The sequence below is a fragment of the Hemitrygon akajei genome, chromosome 13 (assembly GCF_048418815.1).
Source record: "Hemitrygon akajei chromosome 13, sHemAka1.3, whole genome shotgun sequence".
NCBI lineage: Eukaryota > Metazoa > Chordata > Chondrichthyes > Myliobatiformes > Dasyatidae > Hemitrygon > Hemitrygon akajei.
The window spans coordinates 63,194,524-63,217,756 of record NC_133136.1 but is presented as its reverse complement, the minus strand read 5'-3'; the positions used below and the strand labels follow the sequence as shown (position 1 = coordinate 63,217,756).

General features: G+C 41.0%; 1 protein-coding gene across 9 annotated transcripts in view; it reads right to left on the bottom strand.

The window, feature by feature from the left end:
• Positions 1 to 23,233, bottom strand: part of LOC140737937 (amyloid beta precursor protein binding family B member 2-like) — a 265,420-nt gene that overhangs the window by 198,742 nt on the left and 43,445 nt on the right. For all 9 annotated transcript variants that reach the window (XM_073064771.1, XM_073064778.1, XM_073064770.1 and 6 more), the window contains one exon: positions 4,664 to 4,766. In XM_073064771.1, coding sequence (XP_072920872.1) covers positions 4,664 to 4,709 — 46 coding nt within the window. In that variant the 5' untranslated portion in view covers positions 4,710 to 4,766. The remainder of the gene's footprint in view (positions 1 to 4,663; positions 4,767 to 23,233) is intronic.

Here is a 23,233-nt window from a genome sequence, read left to right as displayed (position 1 = left end):
TTGTCATGACACCATGTCACTAAGCTCTCAATCTGCTTCATGAACTCCGACTCATCGTTATTTGCGATGTGGCCCAGACCAAAGTATTATCTGAAAACTTGTAGATGAAGTTCGACATCTTGAATGGGACTCCCATACTATAAAAGAATTTGATGCCATAGAGTTTGTCAAAAGTGTTCAGGAAAAGTTCCTAAATCAGCACCTAAAAGTCCCAATGAGAGAGTGCGCAATACTTTACCTCCTATTAAAGAATGAGACAGAGCACATAAGTTTGTGTTGGGGAACACTTTGCATCTAGTGATCATAATGCCATTATTTTCAAAGTAATTATGGAAAAGGATAGGTCTGGTGCTCGGGTTAAGATTCTAAATTGGAGAAAGGCCAATTTTGATGGTATCAGAAAGGATCTGGCAAAGGTGGATTGAGACAGGCTGTTTTCTGGCAAAGGTGTACTCCGTAAATGGGAGGACCTCAAAAGTGAAATTTTGAGAGTACAAAGCTTGTATGTTTCTGTCAGAATAAAAGGCAAGGATAACAAATTCAGTGAACATTGGTTTTCAAGAGATATTGAAGCCCTGTTATGAAAAAAAAAAGGAGGTGCATAGCAGGTATAGGCAGGCAGGAACAAATGAGATACTTGTGGAGTATAAAAATGCACGAGAACACAAGAAAGAAGTCAGGAGAGCTAAAAGAAGGCACAAGGTTGTTCAAGCAGATGAAGTAAAGGAGAATCCTAAGGGATTCTATGGATATGTTCAAAGTAAAAGGATTGCAAGGGACAAAATTGGATCCTCTGGAAGATCAGAAAGGCAATCTATGTGTGGAGCCAAAAGAGATTATTTTTTAAATGGATCTTTTGCATCTGTACTTACTCAAGAGACAGATACAAAGTCTATAAAAGAGAGAGATAAAGCAGTAGTGGGGTCATGAACCCTACACAGATTACACAGGAGGAAGTGTTTACAGTCTTGAGGCAAATCAGAGTGGTCAAATCCTCAGGGCCAGACAAGGTGTTCCCTCAGACCCTGTGGGAGGGAAGTACAGAAATTGCAGGGGCTCTAGCAGAGATATTTAAATCATCCTTAGCGACAGGTGAGGTATCTGAGGGTAGGTGGATAGCTAATATTGTTCTGCAGCTTAAGAAAGGCTCTGAAAATAAACCAGGATATTATAGGCCCAGTGAGCCTGTCATGAGTAGTGGGAAAGTTATTGGCAAGTATTCTAGAAGACCAGATATATGAGTATTTGGATAGACAGGGATTGATTAGGGATAGTCTAGTCAACATGAATGTTGCGAGGAAAGTTGATGACACATGGACATCTGCAAGGCACTTGACAAGGTCCAGCATGGGAGGCTGGTCAAGAAGGTTCAGTCACTTAGCATTCGAGATGAGGTAGAAAACTGGATCAGACATTGGCTTTGCGGGGGAAGACAGAGAGTGGTAGTAGGTGGTTACCTCTCTGACTGGAGGCCTGTGACTAGTGGAGTGCCGCCGGGATCGGTACTGGGTCCACTGTTGCTCCTTATTGATATCAACGATCTGGATAATAATGTGGTTAACTGGATCAGCAATTTTGCAGATGCCACCAAGACCGGGAGTGTAGTAAACAGCAATGAGGACTATTAATGCTCGTGGTGGGATCTGGACCAGCTGGAGAAATTAGCTGAAAATGGCAGATGGCATTTAATGCAGACAAGTGCGAGGTATTGCACTTTGGGAGGACCAAATAGGGTAGGTCTTACACAGTACAGTAGGGCACTGAGGAGTGTGGTAGAACATAGGGATCTGGGAATACAGGTACATAGTCCATTGAAAATGGTATCACTGGTAGATAGGGTCATAAAGAAAGCTTTTGACACATTGGCCATCAAAGATCAAAGTACTTAAGTATAGGAGTTTAGAAGTTATGTTGAAGTTGTTTAAGACTTTGGTGAGGACTAATTTGGAGTAATGTGTGGTGGTACAGGTGGTGATGTAAGCAGTTAGAATGGTATATCTGCAGGAATTTTTAAAATTGTTTTTGTGACATACCAAGTCTCCTCAAACTCCTAATGAACCACAGCTACTGTAGTACCTTCTTTGTAACTGCATCAATATGTTGGGCCCAGGGAAGATCCTCAGAAACACTGACAGCCAGGAGCTCGAAACTGTTTACCCTTTCCACTTCCGTTCCCTGGTTGTGTTCCCTCAACTTCCGCTTCCTGAAGTCCACAATGAGTTCCTTGGTCTTACTGACACTGAGTCCAAAGTAGTTGTTACAACACCAGTCATCCAGCTGACCTATCTCGCTCCTGTACCTTTCCTCGTCACCATCGAAAATTCTATCAACAATGGTTTTGCTAACAGATTTATAGATGGCAATAGATGTGCCTAGCCACACATTCATGTGTGTAGAGGGAGTGAAGCAGTGGGCTAAGCACGCATCCTTGAGGTGTGCCATTGTTGATAATCAGCGAGGAGGAGACTTTATTTCCGATCCACACTTTCCATTGAGAAAGTCAAGAATCCAGTTGCAGAGGGAGGTAAAGAGACCAAAGTTTTGGAGATTACTGACTGGAACTGAGGGGATGGCGGTGTTGGACGCTGAGCTGTAATCAATAATCAATAAACAGCAGCCTGACTTAGGTGTAACTATTGCTCAGGTGATCCAAGGCGAGTGGAGAACCAGTGAGATTGCATCCGCTGTAGACCTATTGTGGTGATAGGCAAATTGCAGTGGGTCCAGGTCCTTGTTTAGACAGGATTTAATTCTAGTTATGACCACCCTCTCATTGGAGAAGGACCACAAGGTGGTGGCGGGGTGGGGGGGGGGGGGGGGGGAGGGGAGAGGGTGACATGGTTAACAAGTCAAAAAATGCTACCAAGTTTTAGAGTAACTCCTAGTTCATTACATTTATGAGGACAGAAGCTGAAATGCCCCCAGAATTGAATGTGTAAACAATACTCTTATTGCTATTAATGTGGGGTTTCTGATGAGCGATCAACTGCTTCTTTAATTACTGCAGTCCAGCATGACAAATGTAGGGGTCTGGGAGTGATAATATGGCCCTTCAGGCCATTGATCAAACAGGTAGTGCTAAGATGTGACAAGTGATATCTACCACATCAGGACATTGTAAACACTCATTCCTCCTTTCAGATGTGAAATGGGCACTGTATGCTTCATTTACAAAATACCTTCCAGGAGTACCTCCCAAACCAGTGTCTGCCATCACGGAAGAGAAGAGAAGCTGCATGAAAATGCCACCTCCAAGTCATATACCAACCCAACTTGAAAATGCACTGCAGCTACTTCATTAATGCTTGAAACTCCTCCGCAACAATGGCGGGTGAGTATTTTCGCTGCAAGAACACATACTGTATGATTCAAGGCCACTACCTTCTTTAGGTCATATGGACGGGTAATGAATGTTGGTTTTACCACCCCATAGATCAAAATAAACCTAACATTTTTGAGTCAAGTCTGAATTTTATTTCTATGTGGCATTCTGTATAGGAAACAAACCTAACATGCATTTGATAGTGTGGTGTTCACGGAGCTTGGCAATTAGTTTAAAAATTTCAGCACATTGTTCTTTAGGATGGTGATGAACATTGGTAGCTCTGGCTGACGCATTTGATGTTGTGGTGTTCGCCGAGTTTGGCAATTAGCTTGCAGATGTTTCATCAGCAGTCAAGGGGACACCCTCAATGTACAGTTGTTGGTGTTTCTCTCTGGGAGTGCTCGCATTTATATAGGCTCCTGTTCACTTGTCTCAGTCCTGATTGGCTAGCCCCTTCAGTTGACTGTTGAATTCTATTGGCACACATTTCTTTGGCACTTAGGGGTTTGTAGATGGCATCCATTTCGATAGGTTTGTTTACGGAGTTATCAAAAGAGAATCACGCTTCTAAAAATTCTTGTGCCTGCTTCATGTCTGCTTGCACAGGAACCGCCATAATGTCCCAGTTAACCCTCTCGGTCTTCATATACCGAGCTCAGCGACAGTGGATCATGTCTCCGTACCAACAGTCTGTGTTCCTTTTAACTGGAACACCACAGTTCTTATAACTCTGCAAACAAACATATCGAAATAGAAGCCATCTACAAACCCCTAAGAGTCAAAGATACGTGTACCAATGGAATTCAAAGGTCATCTGAAGGGGATAGCCGATCACTACCGAGGCAAGTAAATAGGAGCCCTATATAAATGCGAGCACTCCCAGAGAGAAACACCAACATCTGTACATTGAGGATGTCCCCTTGACTGCTGATGAAACATCTACAAGCTAATTGCCAAACTTGGCAAACACCACAACATCAAAAACTTCAGCCAGCGCTACCAATATTCATCACCATCCTAAAGAACAATATGATGCAATTTTTAAACTAATTTCAAACCACAAAAAATTAAAAACATAACTGTTATAACTGCAGATTATTCATTTCCCCCAAATGATCATTTTTAATAAAATTAGTCTATTCCCAATGCCTTCAATTACATTACAAATTTCAAAATAATTCACAACAAAACTTTTAGGATCATATTATTGATCCTCAGATATTTTGAAAGAAATTGCAAACAAATAATAATACGCATTCCAGTAGAATCAGAATATTTATCTCCAGATTTCTGCAGCAAATAGCAATAAAGGGAATGAACTTCTGTATCCATACGTACATTCACTATTTGGACGATGATAAACTCCTGGATATCGTCTGCCCATAGTGACTGGTCAGCACATTATAGCTTCAGACAAGCACAGAGCAAGGGAATTTCATGCCTGAAAAACAAAAATAATTTAAAATTTATTGCAAAGATTAGTAAACATCTTCTGTCAAATAGTCCTGCGTGGTTGAATCATATCTGTTTTTACAATAGGCTAGCGTGGAAGGCTCCACAAAGAGCTAGTGTGGTGGATTCGCAATTGGCTCGGAGGTAAGGAGTAGAGGGTGGTAGTTGAAGGCTGTTTCTCAGAATGCAGGCCAATGACCTGCACCTCAGCAGATGGCATTATTATTATTATTCATTATTTTCACAAATAATTAGGATGCACATGCACGAGGTTTGATCAGTCAATCTGTAGATGGCATGAAATTACATGGCATTGTTGATAGTACACAAGGCTATCGTAGATTACAGGGGGTTCTGGGTCATTTAGGCAAGAGGGCCAATGACTAGCAAATGGATTTCAAAAGAGCTAAATGTGAGATGTTCATATTGTGTACAGTTCTGGTCACCGAACTATAGGAAAGATGTCAACAAAATAGAGAGAGTACAGAGGAGATTTACTAGTATGTTACCTGGGTTTCAGCACCTAAGTTACAGAGAAAGGTTGAACAAGTTAGGTCTTTATTCTTTGGAGCGGGGACTTGATAGAGGTATTTAAAATTATGAGGGGGATAGAAAGAGTTGACGTGGATAGGCTTTTTCCATTGAGAGGAGGAGAGATTCAAACAACAGGACATGAGTTGAGAGTAAAGGGGCAAAAGTTTAGGGGTAACACGAGGGAGAAATTCTTTACTCAGAGAGTGGTAGCTGTGTGGAACGAGCTTCCAGTAGAAGTGGTAGAGGCAGGTTCGATATTGTCATTTAAAAATAAATTGGATAGGTATATGGACAGGAAAGGAATGGAGGGTTATGGGCTGAGTGCAGGTCGTTGGGACTAGGTGAGAGCAAGCGTTTGGCACAGACTAGAAGGGCTGAGATGGCCTGTTTCTGTGCTGTAATTGTTATATGGTTATATATCTTGGAAAAATCAAACTGCATAGGATTTAAATTATGCACTGTAAGGCACTAGGGGGTGTAATGGAACAGAGGCACCCAGGTGCACAAGTAGATAGTTTGCTGAAGCAGTCTCACGGGGAGACAGAGGTGAGAAAGGTGCTGAACATGCTGGCTTTCAACAGTCAGCATATTGAGTCCAGGAGTTGGGACATGGTGTTGCAGTTGTGCAACTCATTGGCGAGGCCACACTTGGAGGACTATGTACAGTTTTGGTCAGCCTGTTAGAGGTAAGGCATGGTGAAGGTAGACTGAGTGCAGTATACATTGACAAGGAAGCTGCCAGGACCAAAGAGCCTGAGTTACAGGAAGAAGTTGGCCGGGTGCGGTTTTTATATTCCTCTGAATATACAAGAATGAATGCAACCTTTATGAAGTGTTTAAAATTATGAGAGGCACAGATAAAGAGATTTGTAGCAGTACTTTCCCCAGGATATGAGGAGTTTAAAATTAAAAAGGGACCTGAGGGGCAACCTTTTCCTGCAGAGGACGGTGAGGATATGGAACGAGCTGCCAGAGGAAGTGATTGAGGCAGGTACAATGGTATCATTCAGTACTATTTGGATAGGTGCATGGAAGAGCATGGCTTAGAGGGATTTGGGCCGAACACAGGAAATTGGGACTAGCTGGGTGGGCATGAAGGTTGGCAAGGGCTTGATGGGCCTGTACCCGTACAGTATTGCTCTATGACTTAAAAATATTACTATCTTGACACCACATGAAAATAAAACCATGCACATTTAACTATGTCAAATAAGGCAGTCATTGAATCATCGTGCAAGAATCTCTATTTATGTTTACGAACAGACAGTGGGCGAAAATGACAAGAATAACAATCTAAACGTATTTTAATAATAGATTGCACATTGTGTTCAATTTTAAACTCAACTTTCTCTCTCCTGAACAGTTGAATCCAGACATTGAAGATAGTGTAACTTTAAACTAAAAACTACCACTACAAATGGCAGGATAAAAATAATCATTTGCATTCACCAACAAAAGCTATCAGATCAAGAACTACACTTCACACATTTCAAATTTTCTTTGAGGTCAAACAAAATACATGATTATAGATATCTTAGGACAAAACAGCAGCAGAAATTAAATACACTGTGCTGTTGCATCTTGGTCAAACATAACTAATGGATAGATTAGACATGCAAATGCCAAGTTTTCATGTCATACTAGGTTTTCACATATAGTATACAAAAGCAAATTAACTTTAATGAGGCTTAAAAATATAGACTAAATCTTCCATTTTCCAAATTGAAGAAGATTGTAAATATCCAGCATTTATAATGATCAATGAAAACAATAAATTGTGAACCGTAGAGACTGGGAGTGTTGTGGAACAGAGACACTAAGGAGCACAGGTAGAATTCAGTTCCCTTCAAGTAGTACTGCAGGTAAATGGGGCGATGAAGGCCGCTTTTGGAATCCTGGCCTTCATTCAAATGGCAATGAGTATACAAGCTGAAATATCATGCTGCAGTTGTACAAGACTTGAGGCTGAATTTGCGATATTGTGTTCAGTTTTGGTTACTCTGTTATAGGAATTATACTGTTCAATGAGAAAGCAGTGCAGAAAAGGTTTAGAAGAATGTTTCTGGAAACCAAGGTACAGAGTTATGAAGAAAGGTTGAGCAGGTTAGGATGAGGGCATCGGTTAAGGTGAGAGGCAATATTTTCACCAAGAGGGTGGTCAGCATATGGAATAAGTGGCCAAAGGAAGTAGCGGAGACAAGACCATTCACAGCATCTAAGCGATACTGGGCAGGTACATGGATTGAAAAGAGTAAGAGGGATATGGGCCAAACACTGGAAAATGGTCTAGTTTTGATGGGAATCTTGTTCAGCAGGGACCAGATGGGCCAAAGAGGCCATTTCCATGCTGAACAACTTACAGCTGAATTGTTAGCAAGCCTGTTTGGTCAGTGTCCATCTACAGCATCTCTATTGTGAACTCAGACTTTTTGAGATGGTAAAAAACTTACATTGATTCAAATTTTAACTACTTGGTAAATCAGTTACAAATACCATAAACAGGTCATCACTATAGTAGTGGAAGTTGTTGAATATTAATGCATGGTTATTCTAATAAGTAATTGTAAAAGGTGGTTCTAAAACTATGGGAAAATGAAGCTGTCAGTACAGAGGATATGCTGCCACATTACCAGCTGTGTGACATCTATTTTTACAAATAAACTCAGACGGTAAAGGCAACAGACACTACGTTACCTCCAGGAGTCCTTTCTAGGTCCTAATCATTAACTCTTTGCTTCTAATTCTATTGTATGAAACATCCACAAATATCTCATTAAGTTCAGCACTGCACAAGCTCTCTGCTTACATTTTACTCATCAACCCTAACAGAACTTCTTAGAAGTGTCATTAATTAACAACTCGGAACATTTTCTCTGAGCAGTTAATCACTGTAGAGTGTCATTCGACAATCTGCAGGCAAGTTATTTAATTACTAACAGTCCAATTAACAGCAAACACCACTGCACAAAATCATTTTGCAATAGCCACCAGCTTCAGTAAATTAAAATTACATGAATTTTTAAAAAACTGAGAGCATTATTTTGCAGTGCATCTTATCTCTAGACCAGGAGACAATAAGACAGCAGATGCAATTTCAACCTAATGCCTTCCTCCATCCCAGTGACTTTCATGCTTCAGCTATTTAGATTTAACATGTAATAAAACAAACTGCAATTCTCCAAGCACATCAAGCACTTGAGTGCTTTTGTCCCAAAACCTAATATTCCAAAATGCATTAGACTTGCACTAATAAGTAACAAATCTGTTGATCAAAAGAGCTATTTTCTTAGATACAATTATCTAACCAGTTAATATCTTTGTCTCATTCATAAAAAGAAAATTTAAACATTGTGATCAAATGGGTTTTAATTGTGTTCAAATTACTTTCTCGGTAATTGTAAGCAGAAGTCTAATTTTTGCATTTGGAAACTGCAGAGTTGGGGGTGGAGTGGAAAGAAAAGGCACGAAGGGAAAAAAAAATCAGTAATGGGTCTAATGAAAGTGAAGAATAAATATCCAGTTAGTTAAATAGTGGGGTTTTGGTGACAGTATCAACAATGGGTCAAAATATATTCAATCAAATTAGACAACATAATGGTCCATCAAACATACTACTGGGGTCTACTCTAACCTTCAGTGGAGTCTGCGTTGAGTTCACATGCTCTCTAATGGCTTTCTTCTGGCTGCTCCACTTTCCTCCCACATCCCAAAGATGTGGTGATTATAAGTTAATTTGATCACTTCCATTTAAGAACATAAGAATATAAGATATAGGAGGAGAATTAGGCCATTAAGCCTATCGAGTCTGCTCTGCCATTTCATTGTGGCTGATCCACTTTTCCTCTCAGTCCCAATCTCCTGCCTTCTCCCTGTATCCCTTCACACCCTGACTAATCAAGAATCTATCACACTCTGCCTTAAATATACCTGATGATTTGGCCTCCTCAGCTGCCTTTGGCAATGAACTCCACAGATTCACTATTCTCTGGCTGAAGAAATTCCTCCTCGTCTCCATTCTCATAGGATGCCTATCTATTCTGAGGCTGTGTCCCCCTCCTCTGAGACTCTCCCACCATAAGAAACATCCTCTCCACAGCCATTGTCTAGTCTTTCAACATTCAATAGTTTTTAATGAGGTCACCCCACATTCTTCTGGTCAAAGTCTTTATCACTTGGCATTCAAGAGGAGGTAGTAAATTGGATTGGATATTGGCTTTGCAGGAGAAGCCACTGAGTGGTAGTAGATGGTTGTCTCGCTGGCTGGAGACCGGTGACTAGGGGAATGCCACAGGGATCGGTGCTGGGTCCGATGCTGTTTGTCATCTATATCAATGATCTGGATGATAATGTGGTAAACTGGTCAGCAAATTGCAGGTGACACCAAGACTGGGGGTATAGTGGACAGTAAGGAAAACTAACAATGCTTGCAGCGGGATCTGAACTGCTGAAAAATGGCAGATGGAATTAAGTGCAGTCAAGTGTGAGTTGTTGCACTTTGAGCGGACCAACTGGGGAAGGTCTTACACGGTCAGCAGTAGGGCACTGAAGAGTGCAGTACAAACAAATGGATCTGGGAATTCAGGTACATAATTCACTGAAAGAGGTGTCACAGGTAGACAGGGGCATTAGGAAAGCTTTTGGCACATTGGTCTTCATTGAACAAAATACTGAGTACAGGAGTTGGGATGTTGTGTTGAAGTTGTAAAAGAAGTTGGTGAGGCCTAATTTGGAATATTGTGTGCAGTTTCGGTCACCTATCGACAGGAATGATGTAAGTAAGATTGAAAGAGTGCAGAGAAAATTTAAGATGTTGGTGGGTCTTGAAAACCTGAGTTATGGGGAAAGGATGAATAGGTTAGGACTTTATTCCCAGGACATAGAAGATTGAGGGGAGATCTGATAGAAGTATACATAATTATGAGGGGTATCGTGTGGGTTAATGCAAGTAGGGCTTTCCCACTTGGGTTGGGTAGACTACAGCAAGATGTCAGGGGTCAAGGGTGGAATTTTTAAGGGAAACATGAGGGGGCACTTCTTCACTCAGAGGGTGGTGAGAGTGTGGAATGAACTGCTTGCATTTGGGGTCACTTCAAACACTTAAACGAAGTTTGGTTAGTTACATGAATGGGGGGGGGGGGGGTATTGAAGGCTACGGTCCGGGTGCAGGTTAATGGAACTGGGCAGATTAATGGTTCGGCACAGACTAGATGGGCCAAAGGAGCCAGTTCTGTGTTGTAATGCTCTACGACTCTAGTGTAGTGTTCTATGACTGTAACTCTGAGACATCTGCTCATTGTGCACACAGTGGAATGATACCGTATAGTGCTCAATCCTCCCAAGTGACCAACAGGGAAATCCCTCAAGATTCTTTCTGATTTTGTCCTTTTCCTTATGTCGAGGATTGATCTCATTATACCGAGAGCTTGATGTGAATTTTTTAAAAACGTTATGCAGTCAGCTTTACCTTCTTGAAGATTCTAAGATTCACTCCCCCCCCCCACACCCCTACTAACAAGACTAAATGATTAGTATTGTATTCCACCTACATTCCCCACACTGACCAAAAATCTTTTGTACCCTTCCAAAACACTCCTCTCAGGACCTCTGGACTCTTTTCCACCCATCTCTCTATTCACCAACCCCGAATTATAGATTGAGCTGAAGTTCTTGTTCTTTCTTGGGGTTTAACTTAATCAGAGGTCTCTGATCACTCAGCGACCTAGATGTGGCCAGGAATCTCATCAGAACCTGGATGTCTGCCAGCTGATGGCGAAGAGACCCCTGGTTCCCAGCAAGGCAGCAAGGGTCACAGTTGCAGACAGTATGTTAGAATGTCAACTAATCATGTGACCGCACTGATCAAATTTTCACTGGAAGTGCATACAAATAACAGCAATTATTGCCTGTGGTTCAGATTATCTTGGTCTAACGTGTAGCTCATATTCACTCCCTCCAGTAACCATTTTCTAGCTCAGCAACATAAATGATGTTTCTGCAAAGGCCAAAATAGCTAATATCAGTCAAGAATCAGGGATCAAAATTCAGCTTGATACTAAATTATATACTGCATAACACCAGTCAAATTCACAGCACGATAAACCACATGGTACAAAGCTCAAAGTATGTAATGTCACTAGGTGCTACCTTGAAACTAATTTTCTTGCATGCACTTAAAGGGAAAGAAAGAAATACAATAGAATTTATGACAATCTATACATAAACAAAGATGGACCATCAACCAATGTGCAAAAGAAGACAAATTATGAAAATTAAAATAAATAAATTAATAAATAATACCAAAGACATGAGTTGTAGAGTCCTTGAAAGCGAGTCTGTAAGGTGTGGAATCTGTTCAGAGTTGAGGTGAGTGAAATTATCCACACTATTTCAGGACCTGATAGTTGTAGAGTAATAACTGTTTCTGAACCTGATGGTGTGGACTACGGCTCCTGTATGCGAGGAGTGCCTGGCCTGGATTGTGAATTCTAAAACAGAACAGACCTATAGAGAGACATTATAGATCAATTACCAGAAATTAAATTTCAGTTGTTTCTCTCTGCACAGCTGAGGTGGGCTCTGTTGGTGTTTCCACCATTTTGTGAGTTTATTTCAAATTTCCATTATCCATACGATTTTGCTTTTGTATTTGAGACTGTGAAAAACACTTAGTTCCCACAACAATATAAAAGTGAGCTAGAATCCTATAATCAAAAGAATAGTTAAAATTCAGCAGAGAGGAATATAGAAAAAAGCTGGTTCCATCACACAAAGAAATCTATGTTCATTGATGCAATTTTGTTTACTTTTATTGGTGACAGCCACTTCAGTTCTGTTTTAATTGTAACGCGATTTGCATGATAATGGTGCTGTCCATTCCAATTAAACATAACAATAAGTTTATTGTGAAAGATTGAACAGTATTACTTCCACAGAGCTGAACAATTTGTACAGCTGACATCATCACAAGAACTTAATTCAAACCTTTTGGATACCTGGATATTCTGGTACAGTGTGTTTTAGCACGCACACTGTAAATAAATCAAAGTAGGCTTAAAAGCTCAGTGTGATTGACGAGCAATAGACACATTGTCTAAAATGAGTGATTACGAACAAACTATTATTTGGACAATAGAAATATGGCTGAGGAAAGCATAGGACTGACAGTTTAATGTACCAGGATATTAAGTATCAGATAGAAAGAAGAATATACTATTGACTGGGGGAAAAAATAATCACAACTGTACACAGGAGATCCTGAAGGGATTATCCAAAGAGGCCATACTGTGGAGAGTAAGAGGTGTCCAGGGAGGGGTAGCACTTATGGTGTCGGGCTTGTTGTGCTCTGCCCAGGAGCAGTTCACCCCACTTAGGCCCCCACCTGTGGCTCCAAGTAGCCATTTGTATGCGACAGTGGCCACACCCGGTGAGGGTAGCCGGGAACATCAAACTCCAGTGAGATAGGGATATGATACCCCAGCATGCCAAGCCAGTTCTGGCAGACTGGTCGGATGAGATCAACTACAAGATCCAACGGCTAAGGCGGCAGCGCTCAATGCTTTGTGGAGAGTGAAAGACATGACAAGGCACAGAAGGCATTAAGGCAGCTGAGCAAGACCCCAGACGTGACGATTTTTCATACCATCGGACCAAGCTCTTTGAGGCCGAGTGTGTGGAACTGCCCCAGTGCAATGGCTTTTTCACTATAAAACTCCTCCCTCACAGGGTTTTTCACAATACAGCTTCATGAGTTGCACAGACAAATGTCATCATCAGAAATGACAGACAACCAACAATGTAGGCTTCCCAATTGTCAGCAGGTTGGATAAAATCACATTTATGAAGCATTTAAAGAGGCTTCTAAATAAGCAAAGCGCTGTGGGAAATGAGATTCATGTAAATGGACTAAAAGGTCAACATGAATGTGGTGGGCCGAAGGGCCTGTGTCTGTGTTGAACAACCCTATGAACATAAAACAAGGAGTCAAGTTTTTCAGGTCATCTCTCTGACCTATGTATATATCCCTTCTTTCTCCTGGTGCTACATTTTACAAACTTAAAATTAACTTGCAAAGAATTTAAAGTCAAGAAAGACAAATTTTATTAAAGATGCAACCTTGAATCAAACATTCTCATATGAAATGAGAGTCATGTATAACTTAGAAAGTGTGTCATTTTGTAAAGTTTGTTTGACATTTAAAATTTATTACCAAAAACACATTAAGATGGTGTCATTCATTATATTAACAATCATAATAACGCAACCTATATTTGATTTTCAAGAATCGAATAACTGACCAAATGCACAAAACCAGCTAAAGCTGGGAATGCTCAAAAGGTCAGTTAGCCTCTGTGGAGTGAGAAACATAGCCAACATTTACAGTTGCTAACCTTTCACTGGAAAACAAAGATTTATGAAAATTTGGTATACTGGATTTCAACATAATTACTACTTTGAATCACAACCTAAAACATATTGCATTAAAGCAAATTGTTCACCAGCTATTGAATGCATTTGATTTGGTGGAAATTAGGATATGGGGTGGCTGAATTTTGGACGACTTGATGTTCTTGTAGGTCAGGTGATAAAGTCCAGCCAAGAATGCATATTGTTCAAGTAGATAACAAAGATATGGGTGAAAGCTAAACAGAGGCAGATAAGAGTCAGGTGATATGCAGATGGAAATAAGTTGACTCAATAGGAGACCAATTGTACAGTCAGAAATATTTCAGTTAGATGGACCACTTAGCTGGTGTACCTTTAGGTCACCAATTCCACTGCTAGATCAATTTATATTTTGCTTACTGGGCTGAGGTGCAATCACGATAGAAGGCCATTTCATTTATATTGTAGTAAGAATTCTAGTTAAATCGAACCGTAGGTCCTACCCCAGTTATAAAACACCTGACTTATGAACAGCCCATACATACTAATGAGCATTTGGTGAAAACGGCAGAATGGATTGGCTATCGTGGGGCTGCAGGCATCTTCTATCACGTGGGTGCTCTGTTTGCAACAATATTATTGAAACTAGCAAAAAAAAACCCAAATAGTTGAGTTAACCGTCCTGATTTAATGACACATTGTCCTTGGTTGGCCTATTTAAGTATATTGGCAGATGAATACATTATTGACTTGTGAACTGTTCACGTTATAATCTGTTATCAGAAACAGATCCTGTTGCAACATTCCTTCCATTAGTAAGATAAAATAAATACTGGATTAAACTCTGATAACAAGACTTTTAAATATACTGCATTTAACTATGGATCACCACATTCACATTCCATTTTATATCACCTTTCCTGTACCTTAAATAACAAGTTATCATTCAGAAATTTCCAGTCTCCCTTCACTTCCCACTATATCCTGTTGATACATTCAAAGAACTTCAAGACTTGACAAGGTATGTCCAGAGTTAATGTTTTACCTGGATTGGGGTCAGAGTCTCAAAATAAGGTTGTTGCCCTTCACGAAATGGAATTCCTTTATGGTGGTTATAAACCTTTAGCCCGTGAAGTCTCAGGGCGCAGATCATTCAAGATAGCAATCAATAATTTTTCATTTATCAATGGAATCAAGGGATATGGGGCTTGTGCAAGTAAGTTATGTTGAGGTAAAAGTTACATTGAGGTGAAAGAACAACTGTGATCCTATTGAATGGCATGGAGTGAGAAATTTCCTCTTTTGTAATAAAAACAAGAAATTACTGGAAATATTCAGTAGCACCTGTAGAATGATAGAGAGTTAAATATCTCAGGATTAGGATCTTCCTTCAGATCTGAGACTGATAGCCAGACATGGTTAAACTTGTAGAGAAGTGGGACAGAGGACAGAATTAAACAGATCGAAGATAGGTGGAAGGCAGGATAGATTAAATGCCAAAATGCTGTAGCCAAATGGAATAGTAAATATCAAAAATTCAGCCTGGAGGAGGTGGAAATAAAAGCAGAATAATTACGTTGAGTTACCAGAAGGGTAAAGCAAACACAAACCTGGGAATAAATACAAATACTGGAATTGATGATTCATGTACCTAAAGTCAGTGACAAATCTAGAAGGCTGTCATATGCCAAGCAGCCTGTTGCTTAAGCTTGTACTGGGCATGTTGAACGGAAGGCAATGACTGTATTCCAGGTGGGAGATAAAGGAAGAATTCATGTGATCTGTGACTGGAAGGAAAGGTTATGTTTGTTCTGAGTAATGGTGAAAAGTGATCTCCAAATCTGCAGTAGGGTTTCCCAATATAAAGGAGACTACATTATCAGCACCAAATGTGGGATACTGTTCCATCAATACTTCACCTGGGAACAGGTTCGAGGCCATGGATACGGTGAAGGATGGAAGTAAGATGCGACACTTCCTGTGGTTATACAGGACAGTATTGTGGGAAGGGGAGTGGATATTGATGAAGGTGGAAGGGTGAATCAAAATTTCTCGGAGGGAATGATCTCTCTCGATCACTGAGAGGGTATGTGGATATTGCTGCAGTGGAACAGAAGACAAAATTGAACCCTTTTGCTGTTCTGGGCAAAGTGGAGTGAAGAAGAAAAGTTTCCGGAGGAAAGGGGCAAAAGCAAAACTGTTAGAAATGGCTTATGGTCCTTTCAACTACAGTAGTGGGGCAGATGAATGGAACAGGGGAGAAAGGAACTGGGCATAACCAGGATCTGAGGTAAAATGCAAATCTATATGAAATTGCATTGTCAGAACAAATCCATCAGTGCCAGAAACCAGGAGAATGTACGGGTGTAAGCAATGTGGGTGGAAGTTCAGAAAAAGTTGCCATGGAAGTCTTCAGATTGGCAGATGACACGGGTCTCAAAAACCACACACACACACACACACACACACACACACACACACACACACACACACACACACACACACACACACACACACACACACACACACACACACACACACACACACACACACACACACACACACACACACACACACACACACACACACACACACACACACACACACACAATATGCAAACATAGAAAATTCTTTTCATTTCTAGTCAATACACACTAAGAAGCAAAGGCCTTACAAACGTTTGTACATTTACTGCAACAAGGATTGGCAGACTTGCGTAGAGTGTTGGAGAAGCTGAAGATTTTCTTCGTATAGAAGAATGGGTAAGATTTGACGGCGGCTTCCAGAAGTTACAAATGCTTTTGTTAGGTTAAATTAGGACAGATCTGTTCCAGTTGCATAAAAGCTGGTAACCAGAGGATACAGAACAATGTCAAGTACTAAAAGAATCAGTGTTAATCACAGAAATAACTCTTGCAAAGCAAGTTGCCCTAATCAGGAGCATACAGCCCAAGTGATTGGTGGCCTTGGATTCAACAGCATTGTATAGATAGTGGAAGGAAAATTGCAGAGCTATGAGCACGCTGTGACGTGAAGGGCTAGTTTACTTGTCAATCGAAAGCCACTTCTGCTGTGCCAGTCATCAATTGGCCCATTCAAAGGATGCAGCGGCTCTTTCCTATTGGTTACCTTGTGTGCCACGGAACCAGTGTCCAGTTCCAGGTGCCTCGGGGTATAAGAACAGCACGTGCAAGAGTGCAGCTGGCCTTTCTTTGTCTCCCAGGGTTCATCTTCACTGACGTCTGAGTTAGTGCTGAAGAACCACTGGGCAAGTGTGTTTCAATCAGGTTCGGACAGCATACACACGCACTTAGCTAAGAATCTATTGAAAGTTTGGTCTTGTAGCTGTCAACTTGGGGAGACTTGATGAGGTACCTGTTGAGTTTGCAGTGTTACTGAATGTTCAGTGTCATAGTTTTTGTAACTTAGGATGACTTATATGTTTGGTTCATGTTTAGTGTTTGCCTGTAAATAAAATGTGCTTATTCGTAATCAGTGTCTTCTGTCTCAATTACCAAACCCGTGACCCTGCTTCCTCGTAACACAAGCAGAAGAGTGAATACCTCGATATTCCACTAAAAGGAAGCCAGCATGAAGGGTTGAAGGAGCCACCATTTCATATTTCTGCACATTTCTGAGTACATGGTTTTAATCAAAATTAGAAGTGAGCTACTGCATCTTCCTTTTAAGAGCTCACTTCTGATCAGTTTACTACAGTTTCTATGGAAGCACACTTTACTTTTAAAATACATTCCCCAGCAACAATTGAAAACTTTCCAATTGAATTACTAACTCGAGGCCTGGTAGTGTGCTTGTTGTGGTACTGGGTCACATAGACTGGGAGATAATCAGTTTGATCCCAAGAATGTAACATTAGGCCATCTTGGCTATATCTAGATTAGTCTACATTGGCCATGCTTAACCACCGGCTGTTAGAAAAGGAGGCTCATGCCTCATCTAAAGCACAGCTTTCTTCCTGGATTAAACTGAAGGGTCACTCTGCATATGTGGCATTTCGGAGGATTTAAACCCATAATTTCCAAGAATGATTAAGCAAAACTTTACTGCCACTAAACTGTATCAGACACTAGCACATGGTGCATAATGGCAAGGCCAGTCTCCACGATACATGCCTCCATAGTTGCGTTCTTTATTTGTAAGGAAAGATATTTATCTATGCCATGGGAAGCCAAACCCTTTAAAAGCGGATGGGAAATCAGAAATAGGACAATAAGCAGAGATGATCACTTGTTCAAGAACCCCAAAATGCTATTACCTCAGCACAAGTTATAGTGTTTCAGGAAAGAAATAAAGTTGATTGGAAGAACACTTTATTCTTCTCTTTATCAAAATGCTGAGTCATCCAGATCCCATAATCAATATTATGTCAGATCCCTAACAATCTGCTCAGTATCACCATGCCAGTGATCCTGCCATCATCGGTACTCAGAAGTTATTTTGTTGTTAGAATATCAATTGGGCTGTTCATCAAAGAAGACTGATTGTGGCTGCAATTAGAGGGAATGCAGATAACAAGGCTGCCTTTAACCTTTGTCTGGAAACAATAGCGGGCTTCAGGCGAGAGAACCGCTGGACGCCTGCAATGGCACTAAAAGGATGTTGGCAAGTGAAGGCGCTGGACGTCAACATTGAGCCCCGACAGGAAGTTGCAGCCAACCACACCAGTCGGAGAAGCACCCTGAAAGAACACAGTTAAGTTGGGTGGAAAACAATTCCCGAAAGGAGGCGGCAAACGGGTCCACGGAAAGGAACGCTGCCCCTCCAGCAGAGCTGTGGCCACTTAAAGATGCAACCTGTACACAGAGATTACTGCACCAACAATGTAATTAGCTAGGACGCAACATCCACGGTTGACCTTGCCCAATGGAGAGCAACTAACTACCCAACCCTCACATTAAATCTTGCATTTTTAAGGATAACAGATGGTGTACGTGGAATCACAATGGGTTTTGACCATGATTCCCAGAAATGATGAACAGAAGTCCAAAAAAGTTGATTTCCAGCTGTCAGCAGCTCCTCTTTCACTTCCATTTTTACTGTATTTATATATTTGTAATAATACATCATGGTTACATATTGAAAGAATTAAGGGAGCAAAAAAAGGCTCTAGATTTCCAAGTGTTTTTAAATGCTTGCACAGATTGCCCCCAGAGAAAGGGGTGGCTGTATTCTATATAAAGCTGTCCCATCGTAACATTCTAATGTGTTAAAACAGTACCTGAAACTGAAGCAATTTTAATGACAAAGCACTCACCACCCACAACCCTACTGACTGTAAATATATACAGAAGCTCCCTCTGTTACCTTGCTAGCAAAGGTACAATTCTATCAGACCCACACGACAACAAGAATAACAAAAGAACTGACAGACAAGCAAAAATCATTAGGACAGCAATCCTAGTACATTTCAAACAAAATTATGGATGGCAGCTCTTAGCAAGGGTCCAATTCATTTCAGAAGCGATGACAGACACCAGTAAAAGCTTGTGATTTTATGGATATCATAATCAGCATAATCAGTTATAATTGGTTAAATAAGTCATTGAAGTAAAAAATGATGCAGTAACATTGTAGAGCAGAGCAGCGAGCACGACTTAGTGCTGCAGAGTACTTGAGACGCAGTTTTGACCTAATTAGGAGTCTGCAACTTTTGGAGTGAACAATCATGAGTCTCAGCAGGATGTTAAGGAAGAATTATTTTGCAACTCCAAGCCAGCGACAATTTACTGGAAAAGTACATTCATGAGAGAGCAAAGCCAATTCTAAGAATAAGCACAGCCAATATCCAACCACCACCTGCAGCTGGCCCCAGACTCTTCCCCATACTGAGGTACCAGATAACATTCCAGTGTCCGTCTGCTGCCAATTTAAACTTTTTTGTGTAATCAAAAACAAATGAGGCACGCTCATGCACAAATTGTCCAGTATTTGCCACAACAAAAAATATCCATCATAAAAGAAAGTAATAAGTGTTTACTTTAACCTGAGAAGTGTCAGGAACAAAGATGATGAACTTTGAGCATGGATCAGTAGATGGAACTACAACGGTGTGACCATTACAGAGACTTGGCTATCACAAGGGCTGGATTGGCTGCTGGATGTTGCATCGATTAGTTATTTCAGTTATTTCAAAAGAGACAGGGAGGAAATTTGAAGAAATTAGGGAACGCATTGCTAATCAGGAATAGCAGCACAGCTGCAAAAAGGGAGGACAGGGTGGAGGGATCTTCGACTGAGTCAATGTGAGTGGAAGTCAGAAAAAGGAAGGGAACAACCTCTCTATTAGGAGTATTCAATAGACAACCTCCCTCCCCCACACCCAGAGAACAACAGAGACACTGAGGAGGCGAGCAGGAGGAAGATTTTAAAAAGTTGCAAAAAATTACCGGGTCATTGTCATGGTTGACTTTAACTTCCCTAATATTGATTGGCCCCTCCTAAGTACAAGAGATTTAGATGGTGCAGAATTTGATAGGTGTGTCTAGGAAGGATTCCTGACAAAAGAAGTAGAAAGGACTTGAGGAAAAGCCATACTGGATCTAGTACTAGGCAATGAACCTGGTCAAGTCACAGATCATTGGGTGGGTGTGCACTTCGGAGACAGTGACCACAACTCCCTGACCTTTAACATAGACAGGACGTCTACAATTTTAAAAAATACCCACCATTACAATTTATAATGATTGACAAAAATCAACAATCATATTCCATAGTAAAATAGCATAAAATTTGCATTAAGAACTATACTAACTTGTGTGATTCCATCGATAAAACATAGCTAATATAATCGAGGCTATGACACATTGCACTCACACACTGAAATGAATGTTATCTGTTAAAAGAGCAGTCACAAAAAAACTTCAAAACAAATTCCCTGTTCCAGTACCTGACATAATGTATAAAAATATAATAGTGCAGTTTTGTTTTTGCACTTCTAGCAGAAGCAAAATTCCAATGATGGTGGACAATCTTGCAATCAACATTGGAGATCAATATCGGATACATTGCCAGATAGAGTGCAAGGCAAATTGGTTTATTATTGTTGCATGTGCCAAGAAGCAGTGAACAACCAACTGTTCTGTAACAAATACACCAAAGTAGATCATTTCATGAGATACCACATCTACAGTGCCTTAAAGTATTCAACCCCCATTTTCATATTTTACTATCTCATTTTCTAAACTTAAAGTATATTGGAGTAGTTTTCATGAGCAAATCTACAAACTATTGTGCACCATATCAAATCAAAAGAAGAATTCAAAACCTGTCAACAATTTACTAAGAATTAAAAACCAAAATTGCGAGGCTGAAAAAGTATTCATCCCATTTCTAATTACTAAGTTAACTTCCCTCAGGTGCAACACACTGCCTTACCAACTCACCCAATTTCTTTGACATAGGATTACCTGTTTTCAATGAATTCATAAGAATAAATACCCCCTCTCTGTAACATATGCCAGGGTTTCAACAGACAAATTCAAAATGAAGACCAACGAGCATTCAAGACAAGGCAGGGAAATGATCACAGAAAAGCAGAAATCTGGGGCAGGGTACAAGACCATCTCAAAAGACATTGGACATATCTCGGAGCTCACTGCAGTCCACTGCGAAAGAGTGGAATAAATATGAAATGACAGCCACTCTGCCGAGGTCAGGCTTTCCCTCGAAACTTAGTCACTGAAGAAGAGTAGCACTTGTAAGAGAGACTACTGTCACGCCAACAGTCACTCTCAGTGAGCTGCATTAGTCAGTAAACACAATTGGAGATGAAGCTCATGGCTCCACAATCTCCAAGGCTCTGAACAATAAGGGTATTTATGAAGAGTGGCAAGGAAGAAACCCTGGCAAAAAGGGCATATTCTTGCCTATAAAGACTTCGCGAAGTGTCACTTAGCAGATACTGTAAAAATGTAGAAGATGGTCTTGTGGTCAGTTGAGACTAAAATGGAACTTTTAGGTCTCAACACTAAGTGGTATGTGTGACGCAAATCTAACACTGCGCATCAGCCAGGTAATACCACCACTACCGTAAAATATGACAGAGGTAGCATCAGCAGCAGGAATTAGAAGTCTGGTCAGGATTGATGGGAAGATAGTCAGGATCTGAACATACACGAGATCCTGGATAAAAACTTGTTTGCCTCTACCAGAAGGCTTAACTAGGGAGAAAGTTAGTCTTTCAGCAGGACAATGACCAAAAGCACACTGCCAAAGCAACCGTCCAGTGGTTTCAAATGTAAAAATTGATATTGAGTGGCCCAGTCAGAGTCCTGACCTTAATCCGATCAAACATCTATGTTAAGACCTCAAGACTGGTCACAAGGGGTAGAGTCCCTCCCAGTACTTAGCCCTGTAAGCGGCCAAAATTATATACCTGCCCATTCACCTCTTCCCTTACCTCCATTTGGGGCCCTAAACCGTCCTCCAATTGAGGCAACACTTCACCTGCAAATCTGCTTGGGTAGACTACTATGTCTGGTGCCACTGATGTGGCCTCCTCGACCTGGGTAAATGTAGACTCATCGTAATTTGGGAAACCACATCTTCGAGCATCTCCGCTCCACTGTCAAAAGTGGAACTTCCTGGTGGCCAAATATTTTAATTCAGATTTTCATTCCCATGCCACGATGAGGAGCAACACCTTATATTCCATCTGGGTTAGCCTCCAACCTGATGGCATGAATATCGATTTCTCTTTCTGGTTAAAAAAAAAATCCTCCACCTCTGCTCTTCTTTTATTCCCCACTCTGGCCTCCTACCTCTTCTCATCTGTCTATCACCACCCCCAGGTCCACTCTTCCTTCCCTTTCTCCTATGGTCCACTCTCCTCTCCTGTCAAGATTCCTTCATCTCCTTTATCTGTCCCATCACCTGCTCTCACCTATCACTTTCTAGTTGTCTTACTTCCCCTTCCCCCACCTTCTTAGTCTGGCACCTCCCCCCTTCTTTTCCAGTCCTGAAGAAGGGTCTCAGCCCGAAACGTCAACTGTTTATTCATTTCCACAGATGCTGCCTGACCTGCTGAGTTCCTCCAGCATTTTATGTGTGTTGTTTTGGATTTCTAGCATCTGCAGAATTTGTGTTTATGATTTCAAATGCAAGTCTGTTGGAGTTGTCTACTGCATCCGGTGCTCCCAGTGCAACCTGCTCTACTTCGGTAAGACCCGACACAGATTGAGTTACTACTGCATTGGTCACCTTCGCTCCATCCACAACAGGCAGGATTTCCCAGTGGCCAACCATTTGAATTCCAGTTCTCAGTCCCATTCCAACATGTCAGTCCATGGCCTCCTCTACTGCCACGATGACAAGCAATACCCTATTCTATCTGAGCATCACACACAAAATTTTGGAGGAACCCAGCAGGGTAGGCAGCATCTATAGAAAAAAGTACAGTTGATGTTTTGGGCCAAAACCTTTCAGCAGGACTTAATTCTTCAGTGGAACACTAGTAGTTTGATAGCTAATGAACAGAATTTAAGGGTTATGTGAGGAATTTTGTACTTCTTCCTCCCCTCC